The sequence below is a fragment of the Lolium rigidum genome, chromosome 4 (assembly GCF_022539505.1).
Source record: "Lolium rigidum isolate FL_2022 chromosome 4, APGP_CSIRO_Lrig_0.1, whole genome shotgun sequence".
Classification (NCBI taxonomy): domain Eukaryota; kingdom Viridiplantae; phylum Streptophyta; class Magnoliopsida; order Poales; family Poaceae; genus Lolium; species Lolium rigidum.
The window spans coordinates 118437442-118450121 of record NC_061511.1 but is presented as its reverse complement, the minus strand read 5'-3'; the positions used below and the strand labels follow the sequence as shown (position 1 = coordinate 118450121).

Genomic DNA, 12680 nt, shown 5'->3' with positions numbered 1-12680 from the left:
CCTTGGCTGCGATCTCTTCGGGAGTCATGGTGGGAGAGGGGAGGGAGGCTGGCGGCTAGGGATAGGGCTTTTGGGAGGGAAGGTTTTAGACTGCGGGGTGGATGACCCGCTCTGATACCATGAAATAATGGGTTGCTCGATGGCACGCCTCCTCTCCCTCTGCCTCTATTTATATACACAAGAATTTGAAGTACAAGTCAAGTTTTACAAGTATTATTGCACAACAAATATCCCTAACTAATTCTAGTTAGCCGCACGGGAGGATGTCTCCCAAACAGGCGGCGCTCCACGTTAGGTGACCTAGAGTACGGGAAATGGATGGGGCGGCAGTGGGAAACTACCGGCAAGCTACGGAGGTGAGACGGATCGCAGGGGAGACGCCGCCGACGGTGGGAAGCGACGCGGGCGGAAGATGGGAGCGCGTGGAAAGATTTAAGCGTGGTAGTTGAGGTGCGCGCTCAGCGACATCTCACTTGCCGCAAATTTGCAGCGCAACGAGGGTTTTTTCAGCGTGCCCAATTTTTTCCGGCACGGCGCGGTTTACAGCATCGTCGCACCGTAAAAATAGTTATTTCGGCCTCCCCTTAGTTTTTCTTTTTTTGAAAAGGCCCCACCTTAGTTGGAGTTGCTCTTATGTGATAGGCCTTCTACCGGGAGCATCAAATTTGGCCCATGCAATCAGGCCCTTCAAAACGGAAGCGGTAACGAGAACAAAATTCCTTTTTTTTTTCTTTTGAGATGAAATTCCCCTTCCCTTCAAATCTAAACCAAGCCCCGTGTCGGGAGGAGTGAGGAACCCTATCTATGCGTGGAGTTTCGAATAAAAGTATTGTTTTCATTAAATTATGTTAGGATTTTGGTAGCCGTCTTCTTGTTGGTTTCTCCTCAATGGAGATGGTATCGTGTACAATAAGTGATCTTCGGTCTTTCGTTCGGCGACGAGAACTTTTTCACGGCGTCAATGGTGGTGTTGAACAATCACAATTTTCTAGGTATGTACCTTCGAATCTTGCTTCGACAGATCGATTTTGGATCTTTTATCGTTGTTGCCACGAGGATTATTCTCGTAGTTTTTGTCCCGGCTGCTACGTCCTCGACAATGGTGATTCGTACTCTCGGCTCTCCATCGACGACGATAAAGCTAGTCGGTTATTATTCCCTGATATACTGGTGTTGGTACTCTTGCCGATGCTGTATGACTGATTTAATGGTTGTGTGCGTGGACGCAGCCTTGGCATTGCGGGTCAAAAAATTATGGGAGAACTTTCATCGGTATCTACAGGTTTATGGTTCGTTATCTATCTTTGGCTGCCTTCAGAAGAGTACAAGATTGTGTTCTGGAAGAAGAAAGAAATTAAAGACCTCGAATATTTGTTACTATTTTTTAGACTTTATTTTGTAATCGTTGGAGGCAGTCATGTATCTCTACCATGTACTATTTGTTGCTATGAATATATGTGGTATTGATTGTAAAAAAAAAAAAAAAAACCAAGCCCCTTCTAATCGAAACCCTAGCCCGTTCTCCCATCCTCTCACGTAGCGCTGCTAACTAGGTTTTCGTTCCGATGGAGCGGGAAGGGGCCTCTAGCAATTCCGATCTGGAAGACATGTTGCGCAAGCTGCCGGTGATAGAGCTTGACAAAAGCATCTTCGACCGCGTGTCGGATGAGCCTGATTCAGGTTAATTCGATCCTCAACTCGCATGTTGCAAACTGTTCTCTTTCCTTTCCGGGTCGTGTTGTTTGAACTATAGATAATAACTCTGCGTAACAGATGAAAAATCGGCACTCCATCTATGGGTATCTGAATGGCCGGACTGATGTAGTTCTTTTCTGTTTTGTTTTTTTTGCTGAACCTAATGTGGGTTCAGTCCTCTATTTATTGCATGTAAAACTTGAGCTGCCTTAGCTCATTTGGTTTTACTAGTAATAAAAGGTCAGGTAGGAGGTTTTCTTTTTCGGAAAGGAGGGAGCAATTCCCAGCCTCTGCAATCTGTGGCTATAACTTATGAGTGATTTTGTCATTATGGTATATGCTCTGTATGTAGCACTTTAAACTGCATTGCGGAACAGGGAAAAACTTGATACACTCGTTTTCTGTGTATTAATCTAGTGATGGTGTTAACACGATTTGAATTTTACCAAAGTGCTGAACAACTTGTACCTTGGTGGAGTAGCGGTAGCACAAATAATTCTGCAGCAGATCTGAAGTCTATCAGTACCCATATCTGGAGGAATTATACATGTGTTTTAGTACAGATTAAGAAAAGGAATGTTGTTTGAATCTTAGCCCCTATGTACAGTTCATCAGATGGCTAACAAGGTCTGGGGTATTTTTTTGATAGGCGTAGAAGAGTACAACCTGTTTTATGTATATATCATACTTGTATCTAGATCATAATTTTCTTAAAGGCTGTTATATATCATAATTATTTTACGTTGTCCCCATCATCACTAGACGAAGAAGACAGAATTGCAGATGAAATACTTTGGGATGTTATCCTTGGTGTACCTCAAAGAGATTGGGAAACAGCGAAAGTGACTGAATACAACAGAGTTTTTCTCGGTAAGCCTCTGCGATTGGAGTTATCTCTCTAATCATCTGTCCAAGTTTTTCAACAAGTTGCTGTTTTGAAGGTTCCCATTGTTTTCATGCTTGTCAAGATTGTTTGTGATGGAGTTATAATTTGAAGATTTAGTGTCTCTGTAATGTGGGGTAATACCAAATAATAGCCAATAGGTAAAACTTGCAATGTTTTGTTTTCGGATATATCATGTAAATTGTTACACTTCTAAATCTAGGGTTTTCTGTGGCTCATAAGCATTAAACAATTATCAGAATCCGATAATCAGTAGGACATGCAGAAGTAGGTATTATTCTTTGAAGAAGACACCCAGCCGAGCTAATTTGTTATATCAAGCCTGTTCTTACCTCCTACTTATTGTTATACTTTATTTCCCCCCCCCCCAGAACGTGCTTTAAAGAATGCAGCTAAATATAAAAAGGACGATGATGATTACAAAAAAAAGATTGAAGAGGTCAATTGCACACTCAGTGACATGGAGAAATTCGATTATTTTGAAATACTGCCACGTTCTCCTTATCCTAGCCGGTTCTACTGGTGGTACAGAGTTTATCGGATGAGAAACACCAATCCCAGTAATGCTTCATACTACCATCTTTTTAAATTTTCTTAGAAATATGTCCAAACAGTTCAACCACCCTCATGAACATTTGTTCCTTTTGATATTCTCTTACTCAGCGTCTGTGAGGAGCAAACGTTATTCGGATCCGGGCGCGGAAGAATATCTTGAATCAGGGGTTCTTCAGTTATTCTCAATGAAATTTTCTGGGGAGTTCTCAAATGGTAAGCCAATGAGTGTATATGGATTCGTGGCTGTCCGAGATGACGTTGATCACCTGCGGAACTACGTATTTAACCGATCACGGGAGAACGCCTATGAGATTTTTCCGGTTAGTTGATTTGATCTTGTTTGGGAAAAAAATTATTCACTTTTTGTTTCTTGTGGCTATTCATAAACTTCTGAAGTTTGTTGTTTTCCTATTCAACATTGTCTTATGTTGTTTTAGTATTTGTTCACTATATCTTAAAAATTCATTAGAAAGATGTTAGTTGTCTTTTGAAATCATTATCCATAGCAAGGAACACCGGAGCTGCAATGCAAGTTTTTATGTTCATCTAAAAAAAAGATGACCAGGCATCATTGTGCATCATTCCTCCTTTGTAGAGTTCACATGAAGAGCTCTTTGTCCAACTTCGATGTTCAGCAGCATCCACATGATTATTAGGGCGAAGGACCCTAAATATCTTAGCTACGGCAGACAGTGCTTCTCTTCCTTAGTTGGATTCAGCAGCATTGTTACGAAATTAGGGGCCTGTAAAGCATCTATCCATTATTTATCAAGATTTAACTTTGACTCCAGTCTGCTGGTGGAAAACATTCAAACACTACATCACCTGCAAATATTATTTTTAGATAATTAGAAACGAAGTAATATGCTCCCACACAATGAATCCTGTCCTCTTCCAAAATTATAAGCATGCACATTTCTGCACTAACAAAGACTTTTATATACTACATCAGGATGCATGCAAATAATAGGCTGTGGATAACAGATGGTAAAGGCCCAACTAAGTAGTGAAACAACAACATGAAAATAGTTCATAAAGGAATTGCAAAATATTTCCAAGGAGAGAGGATATTCTAAATGGAATAAGTACATCTATCTCATCCAATAAATAATTCCGAAGAATTGATGCACCTCCTTCATAGAAAGCTTGGATCTATTTATGCGTTGCCACTGCCGAACAAATTAACCATAAAATGGCTTTCCTGAATAGAACTTTGTGTGGTGTACATCAAATGCTTTTAAGCATGTTCACACAAGAACATCTAATTCATGTGGAAATCTATATAAGAATTAGAATCCAATTTAATGCAGCAATATCATTCCAGACTTGTCTACTGTCCATGATACTGTAAACTGAAATATTTGAAATTATAAGAATGTTGAAAATGACCAAGACTCAGTAGAACGCCTGGACAATGGAAGGAATAAAAAGTACATATGCATTCGTATGAGACATATTGAAAGATAACCTCACATATAAACTTGGAACTTGTTAACGTGTGCAGAACTGCAGATTTATCTTCTCACTTCTGTTATTTTTTCTTATTCCTTTCATGGGATGATAACATGCAAAAGATTTGGAATATATATGCTCAGAGCCTCAGAGCAACATGCCAGTTATAAAAACAATTTGAATTCCACGAGATAGTATATTTATCTATAATTATTCATAAATTAGGACACACCACATATTAAACCTTTATGATAAAATAATGCTATTAAATCTTTCTTTTTTTTGTGAAAGAGAAGATCTGATATTCTAATTGATTGTGCACCATCACTAACACTCTCAATTCAACACACCACTCGAAGCCTAAGGTGAGTGCCAATAATGGATGTGGTCACATGGACCATTAATGCCAAGGCAGACTGTCAGTGCTAAAACAGTAACAGTGCTGGGCCACCTGTACTGTTTCTCTCGAAAGAAAGCATCGGTGTTAGCAGCAATGATGGACGAACACTTCCCTCCCATAGATAGGACCCAAATCCTCCCGCGGGTAGAGGTAGGTGCACACTAGTGCCATCTGATACCCTGCCCGCAGAAGCTGGACGGTTTGAAGCCGGCGACATAGAGGAGAGGCAGAGCAACCTATGGATCTCTCGGATGTCGCTGATCCCGTGCAGTATCACAGACATGCTGGCTGGGCTAGGCTTTCTCCCAGGTGCCAGCGCCGCCGACTTTGGTAACCTGTCCCCGCTAGAGCAGGTGCAGAGCTCGCCGATGCAGAGCATGGCCAGCCTAGAGAGCCTGGAGCACAACAGCCGGGCACTTTTATTATTAGGTATAGATATTTCTCTTCCCGCACATATCAGGTGGACAATTTTCCCTTTATATTCAGAGTTCATATGTTTTGTTGTCTTAAGTTCCATGGTCTATTTACTTTGAATCTTTGATATATGTAGCAGACACATGAACATAATTAACCAATTGTTAGCATGACAAGCACTATAAAATTAGAGGTGAATTGATGAATATCTATCAAATACTAATGCAACTTACAATGATGGGCCAAATTATTAGCTACTCATATCGATTGAACAAAGCATGAGAACTGGATGAGTACTTCATTTTTCCTCAAACTGTTACCTGTGTGCCTTGACTGAAAATTCCAGCCATATCGCTGATTTATATGCTGATATAGGAATAGGAGAGCTTTGCATTATTTCTGCGAGAAACTGAATTTATTAGGATAAATGTGCATCTAAAAGGCTAGTGGGCCAAACAAGATAACATGGTCAGATTACCCTCTTGCTTAAAGTAGAAAGAAAACAAAATGGAAAGATTCCAAGCATGTAGTTGAGTTTGCTGCCCTTGTCTTAGAAGATGTGATGTATGTATGTGAACAGTTCAATAGAGAAAAAACAACTCCTCTCCCCACTGAAATACCTAGTACAAATACTCTAATGATACGTGGATCAATCATTGTACCTGCTACCAAAGATGACCAAATTAAGATGAATGCACTGTTGTGAAATGTATATGTGGATTGCCTAGCCCTTTCCATCAATTCGGACTTTTGGTTCAAGTGGCTAGTGCATGAAGCTTAACATGGTATCAGAGCCCCAGGTCTCGAGTTCAAATCCTAACTTTCACATGGTTTTCGCAATTAAGCCTAAAAATTGTTGTTGTCTTCTTTTTTCACGTGTTGACTTTCTCTTCTCCCGTCACACGCGAGTGGGGGTGCTGTGAAATGTATATGTGGATTGCCTAGCCCTTTCCATCAGTTCGGACTTTTGGTTCAAGTGGCTAGTGCATGAAGCTTAACATGCACAAGCTGCAGTGAGTTGGTCGCCTAACCAAAAGGCTCACAAGAAAGAAGCCAATATTCGGAATCATTCATACAGGAGATTTAACTGCAAATACATGTAGAAGCTTCAGGTTCATTCTATTGGTGCTCTTGATTTGTTAATCATGAATGAGGACAATTTACACAAAAGTTATTCAGAGGAGAACTGGTCACATGCATGAGATAGACAGATATCTAGGAACAAACCTATGTACTGACTCTACCAAAGAAACGTTGTTGCAAATCTCAGAATCAAAAACAACATTACCTTGAATTGAACTCATCACATACTCAAACAAACATCAGACATTTGTATTACCAGAATGGTACAGGAAAAATTGTATCATGTGGATACTTGTCCTGGTGGAGTGTTGTTTAACTTGGGGATTTGCAGGCTTTGAGTCACCTTATATGCAGCCCGTTTGGTTGTCTGCAAGCCTTTTTATGCATGTAGGCAAAAACGGAAGACAGCTGTTTGGTTAACTCTGTGGTAACCTCTTCTTCGAGTGGCCAGGTTACCAGTCCATTTGTGCACAACTCTAAAGTAGCGGCAACACTAAATAGATAGCAGTTAACCAAGCAGTAATAGGACTAAAGTATTAGCTAGCAGATAAAAACATAGTCATAATAGCAATAGTAGTTGTTGACCCCACACACATACGTACCAACGAACGTGCGGGAAAGGAAGCGATGGGAAGGGAGGCCGCGCACACTCTGGCCATCCTTTACATACTCAAAAACAAGACCGGTGTCACCTCTGGCCATCCTTTACATACTCAAAAACAAGACCGGTGTCCAAAGGTTGATACACAAACCAGAGATGTTGGTGAGAACTCATACAACAACAACAAACAACAACATCAAAGCCTTTTTCCCAAGCAAGTTGGGGTAGGCTAGATATGAAACCCAACAGAAAAGAGAACCAAAACAGGGAGGAAAAAAAAAGAAGAAAGAAGGAAAAAAAAAAGGAAAGAGAAAAAAAGCGAGTGACTAAGGTTCCGGCACATGGATCGCTGATCTCCATGCAGTCCTATCAAGAGCCAAAACTTTAGGTACATTCCAATCCCTCGGGTCTCTTTTTATCGCCTCCGCCCATGTCAACTTTGGTCGTCCTCTACCCCTTCTAGTCTCCTCCATACTCTTTAGAGTTCCACTGTTAACGGGAGCTTCTAGAGGCCTCCGCATATGCCCAAACCACCTTAGTCGGTGTTGGATTAGCTTCTCATCGATCGGTGCCACCCCTAGCCTATCACGAATTACGTCGTTCCTAATCTGGTCCTTTCTTGTATGGCCGCACATCCAATGCAGAATGCGCATCTCCGCGACACTCATTTGTTGGTCAGAACTCATATGGTACAAAATTACCGTGGTCTGAGGGGGCTTGACGTGGCTCCCCTTCGACTGGCCATTCAAGTGGAGAGATGTTAATTCGAAAGGTTGACATATGCTAGTTTCCAAGAAATCAAATGCCCACTTGCCTAGTATGCACACTGCTCTACTTCTCCGATTATTTAAGGAACTGGTTGGACTTTAAACTGTATAGCCCCTAGGCTCCTTTTTACAGCAGTTGTTTTTAGTATCAGTGTTGCAAATGTCTTTCATTGTACATTTTATTGTCAAGTTTAATTTTCTTTGTTGAAGCAGGATTCAGCTAATATACCTTTGATAAGCCCAGCTCGGGGGATATCTACAGAATTTGATGTACTAATTGAATATAGTATCAAGGTCAAAATGAATGATAGTGATTGCGCAGAAAGGGATGTTGAACTCATGGATGGTTGCTTTGAGTTCATCCATCTGGATAGGTTTTACCATGAGGTGCGTGATGTGCGAATATACGGTTCGCTTGGCCCAGTGGATATACATTTTGCGAGTTTGACACGTGCCGTGGAGGCTTGTATTGATGTTAAGATTAAAAGAACCGAAAAAGGCTGTAATAATCTGAAGGTGGTGACTGCTTTTACCAGCCGTTTTCCGAATGGCATTGTGCTGTATGATAGTTCTATTTTCTCACAAGGGACACCATCAAAAGAAGACGGGCTGCCACTACTGATTATCGATTCATCAGTGGTGGCTGTGGAGTTAGCTAGTAAGCTGAAGCTACTCTTGGATGTCAGCACAGAAGATGATCCTGAATGTGAATTTCGTCATCAAGATGCCAATAAGAGGGAAGTGCAGGGGACAGTGACGACCCATGAGCTTTCTTTCAAAGGGAAGAAGTACGGAAGCAGTGAGGAAGCAATTGTGATTGGAGGGATGCTTGAGGTGGAGGCGAAGGTCACATGGTCCACCATGGGATTGCCGTGCTTCAAGTGGTAAATGCAGTTCCCCGAAGCTTGTATACTAAGCATTTCGTTTTCTAAATGTCATTTCTTGAGCTGTCTAGTTGGCTGTGGATGAAGAACAAATCTTCACAAAAGATTTTGAGTTCAATTTAAAACATATGATCCAATCTGTGTTTCTATTAACTCCTCTGCAAACTCTAAAAACCTCACATGCATTCACCTGAAAGAATGAAGTGCAACTGCAACAAGCGAAAAGCAGAATTGTCTGACACAACAGACGGCCGATCGACTCTACATGGTAAATTCAACTCAGCGCTTCGAAAGCTACAAAATTATTTCACGCCACAAAATTTAGTTAAAACATGTTGTTAAGATCAGCACATGCAAAATAGGAGGGAAAGAAATTAGCGATCTTCTGTTGTGTGATCAGTTATATCCACGACTCCACGGTGTGGTTGTACATGTAGGAGCTCATCCCGGTGATGTGCGCCAGCGCCTCAGAGTCAAGCATGTCTTCTCCCTTCACGCCAATCTGAAATCAAAACAAGAAGTCACGGTACAGCTCGAGGGATCGATTGATGAACTCGTATCAGAGGGAGTTGATTTGATTTACGCTTACCATCTGATCGTACTCGTCGTGATTCTGTGATCCGATCGCCCTTGATGATTCGCAGTACTCGTCGTTCTTGGCGAATCTCCCGCGGACGCGTGGCCTGCTGTCCGCCAAGGTTTTTCTGCACGCATACTGCAGAATTGTTTCCCCGATCGAGAATGTCAGTGTCTGAGATCATGGAGGCTTTTTGATTGATTTTGTTAAGAGTGTATGGATCGTTGTGTCACCTTGATCTTCTTGCTGAAGTTGCGCTCGTTCCTCTTCTTGATGTACCGGTGGATCTTCTCCTTCCTCTCCTCGACGGAGAGGCGGGCGGCCTTGAAGCTGGTGTCCTCCAGGCTCGAGCTCTCTGCCCCCGCCGCCGACGCCGACGCCGGCAGCTGCCCGGTGCTCCCGCTTCCCATCTATGCACCGCGAAACGATCGATCATGCTCTGTTTGTTTTTTTATGTACGTACGTACGCGTGATTTGATTCTCGGCGTCTGAACTGAAATGCTGGATTTCTACCTGCATCTCCGAGGCGGCAGGGAACGCCATCTGTGCCGAGGCGTCGGCGTCTACCAGCGCGCCAGCGCCCTCCATCATCCTCTGGTACTCGCCGATCTCCTCCATCCCCAGCATCATCGACATCACCGTGCCGGCACAGCCGCTGCCGCCGAAGAAACCTCCCTGCGCCGCCGCGTAGCACCCCTGCGTCGCCGCGTCACCCAGTGCCGACGGGAGCATCGCACCACCAGGCTGCTGCTGCTGGCACAGGGCGGTATCGTCCAGCCCCATGTACTCTCCGGCCAACGCCGCGGCGAAGCACTCGTCGTTGTATCCCGAGGCGAGCTGCATGAGGTCGGACGCCGTGCTGCTCATCTGCGTCTGCAGCGCCGGCCGGTGGTGCTCTGCCGCGGCGGCCGCCGAAAGCACCATTTGACTAAACTGTTGCTGCTCCCGCTGGGTCTCGTCCGCACCAAACGCGTAGTCTATGGGGAGGAGGAGCTCGGCGTCGGGTCCGGGCGGCTGGTCGTCCTCGAGGAGCGCCGAGAGGGTGGAGTCCAGGGACTGCAAGGGAGAAAAGGCGTTGACCGCGGCCGTGGCCGCGCCTGACGACGACATGTTGTCGCCACCGTGGCTGCAGAGGGGAGGCGTGGCGGTGGTGGACGACGATGAGGCGTCCTCCGAGGAGGCGGCGAACACGTCGGAGGAAGCGTTCACCGCCGCGAATAGGTCGCCGCCGCCACTGCCATCGTCGCAGAAGTCGAGGATGTGCGCTGCTATGGGGCTCGATATGCCATCCTGCAAAGAAAAACCAACACCTCGTCAGAACCTCCTGTTTCAGACCAAGCTCCTGTATCTCTGATGAACAAAAGCGACAGGTACGTGTTTACACGCCTGTAGAATGCAAATGCTATGAGCCACCATAATTATCGATGGGCGAATCAACAAGAACAAAAATGTATCCTACAACCTACAAGATCAAACACATTTCCTTTTATAGTCTGTCTTTGCAAGGGAATCAAACTGCGTTACTGTTGTACTATTTGGAAAAGTAGAGCTCAATTCTGCGTCCATGAAGATGGATAGAACAGTGGAAGTATAGGTCCGTATGCCGTATGCCGTATGCCGGGGAATGTTACTGTTAAGGATTAGAGAATTTGATGAAATTCTCCGCGGCGCGTGCAATGGGATATAAAGGTTAACGAGATCAGGAAGCAAAAACTATCAAGTCGAGGCATCGATTCCCTTTGTACTGCAAGGGGCCTGGTCCAAAAGCTGAAAGATTTTCTTTTGGATCCCGTGCCTGCTTTTAGCTTTGGTTTGATAGCCACCTAAACAATTATTGCACCATGTACATAAATGTTGGTCTAGCAAAAGATCATCACATCATTGCCAATTCCCATTTGAATGGAATCCTGATCAACAGCATAGCATGCATGGGCAGGAAGGCAGAAGGAGGTGGATCAAACCATGCATAAAAAACTGAAACCAGCAAATAATTTCTCAGAACTGAGCGTAAGTTATGGCCAGGAGATTTACATACGTGGAAGGACTGATCGTCATCGAGCATGGCGTCGTCGATTCGAAACCCCGGCGACGACGATCGTGAACAATACTTTTTTGCTTCAACAAATGGTCTCCTTCTGGTGGTATCGACGAGGAAACTGCAGAGGGAGACGGAAGAGGAAGATAGGAAACGATGTGAGAAGCTGGCAGACCAAGCAAATGGCAACGGCTTCTATTTATAAGGCCAGGAACAGGAAGATCAGGCACTAGGAGTTGAGGCTAATTATAGGCCATGAGATACGGAAATGTAACAAGAAGTGGATTTCATCAAGAGATTAGGACAATTAGGCCGTCCTAGTTACTTAATTGGGACACATGTCCCATGGTCAAGGACAGATATGCCCTCGGTTATAACTGGAATCGGCAAAGCGTTCAAGGGAAGGAAGAAGAAGTGGAATGTCCAAGATAGCTATTTTTGTGCAGGTTATGAGCTGTATTTTACCGCCTTGCCTATCTGTCCAAGATTAGTTCCTTCTCCTTGCTCTTAGCTCGGTTTTGACCGAGAAATCATACTACACGAAATGATGCGAGGAAAACGGAAGATACTATCTTGATTCCATTATATTCTCCGTGCCATGCCCGTGCATGCATGATCTTTATTAGTTTCTGAAGAATCCTCTTATGAAATGAAAACTTTTCTAACGTTTTCTTCTGCCCCACTGATCGATGGCAAAGTTTCCATAAAATTTTGGCCAATCTTTTTGGCGAAAATTCTTAGAAGCTTTTGGCATATGTGCATGCGAAAACATCGGGTAGAAATCAAGATTTACCGCCTCGATAATCCTTCCTCCTTGGTGATTTTTCGTCAAGACTTAAGGTTCACAAAGCGAGAAGACATTCCTGCTTGGTTTGGTCACATATGAGAGACCCCAAAGGTAGGACGTTGGTATAATTTCCGTGGAGAACTGGATGCTGCACGTCACTGGAAAGCAGAAAACTACGTGCAAAAGACACGTACGTACATAAGCAGAATCACACAGTTGCGCTGTTCTCTCTTTCCCTCCCTCACGCCCTGGTGTGTATCAATCATATGGACGGAACGGAAGACGTCATCCAAGACGAGCGACGGCGTGCCTGGAATCCCCTGTATTAAGAGATAATTAACTGGATTGACGACGGTAAGGAATGAGTAAAATCTTGGATCGTACGTGGATGTCGACCAAGATCGACAGATCGTGGTACCTAGCTACGAGCGATTCTGGGTTAGATGGAGCTATACGTACACGAAACTCAAGCAGCTGGTATCAGTTCTCGATGCGGAATAGTTATAATGCACAGGAATATGGGTGT

The 12680-nt window shown here is 43.8% G+C and overlaps 2 protein-coding genes across 4 annotated transcripts; one reads left to right on the top strand and one right to left on the bottom strand.

The window, feature by feature from the left end:
• The first annotated feature begins 1549 nt into the window (after nt 1-1549).
• Nucleotides 1550-8810, top strand: LOC124708367. Its single transcript, XM_047240039.1, has 5 exons — nt 1550-1680; nt 2458-2565; nt 2971-3159; nt 3263-3474; nt 8085-8810. The coding sequence occupies exons 1-5, from the start codon at nt 1566-1568 to the stop codon at nt 8757-8759; spliced, it is 1299 nt and encodes a 432-aa protein (XP_047095995.1). The 5' UTR covers nt 1550-1565; the 3' UTR covers nt 8760-8810.
• Nucleotides 8811-8850: 40 nt separating this feature from the next.
• On the bottom strand, nt 8851-11512 carry LOC124708368. 3 transcript variants are annotated; one of them, XM_047240042.1, is made up of 5 exons: nt 11368-11512; nt 9846-10622; nt 9566-9742; nt 9345-9470; nt 8851-9257 (listed from the first exon to the last, which is right to left on the bottom strand). In XM_047240042.1, exons 1-5 carry the CDS (start codon nt 11392-11394, stop codon nt 9156-9158), a joined length of 1209 nt encoding a protein of 402 aa, XP_047095998.1. In that variant the 5' UTR covers nt 11395-11512; the 3' UTR covers nt 8851-9155. The 3 variants fall into 3 exon arrangements, with proteins under 3 accessions (XP_047095998.1, XP_047095996.1, XP_047095997.1); XM_047240040.1 differs by lacking the exon at nt 11368-11512 and adding an exon at nt 10857-10978; XM_047240041.1 differs by lacking the exon at nt 11368-11512 and adding an exon at nt 10719-10959.
• Between the last annotated feature and the right edge of the window lie 1168 nt (nt 11513-12680).

Coding starts and splice junctions, on each gene's coding strand:
- LOC124708367 (XM_047240039.1), top strand. CDS start 1,566: ATGGAGCGGGAAGGGGCCTCTAGCAATTCCGATCTGGAAGACATGTTG. Junction 3,160..3,262: donor GATGAGAAACACCAATCCCA/GTAATGCTTCAT, acceptor TCTCTTACTCAG/CGTCTGTGAGGAGCAAACGT. Junction 3,475..8,084: donor ACGCCTATGAGATTTTTCCG/GTTAGTTGATTT, acceptor TTGTTGAAGCAG/GATTCAGCTAATATACCTTT.
- LOC124708368 (XM_047240040.1), bottom strand. CDS start 10,898: ATGGACGCAGAATTGAGCTCTACTTTTCCAAATAGTACAACA. Junction 10,623..10,856: donor CTTTTCCAAATAGTACAACA/GTAACGCAGTTT, acceptor TTTTCTTTGCAG/GATGGCATATCGAGCCCCAT. Junction 9,258..9,344: donor ACGACGAGTACGATCAGATG/GTAAGCGTAAAT, acceptor TTTTGATTTCAG/ATTGGCGTGAAGGGAGAAGA.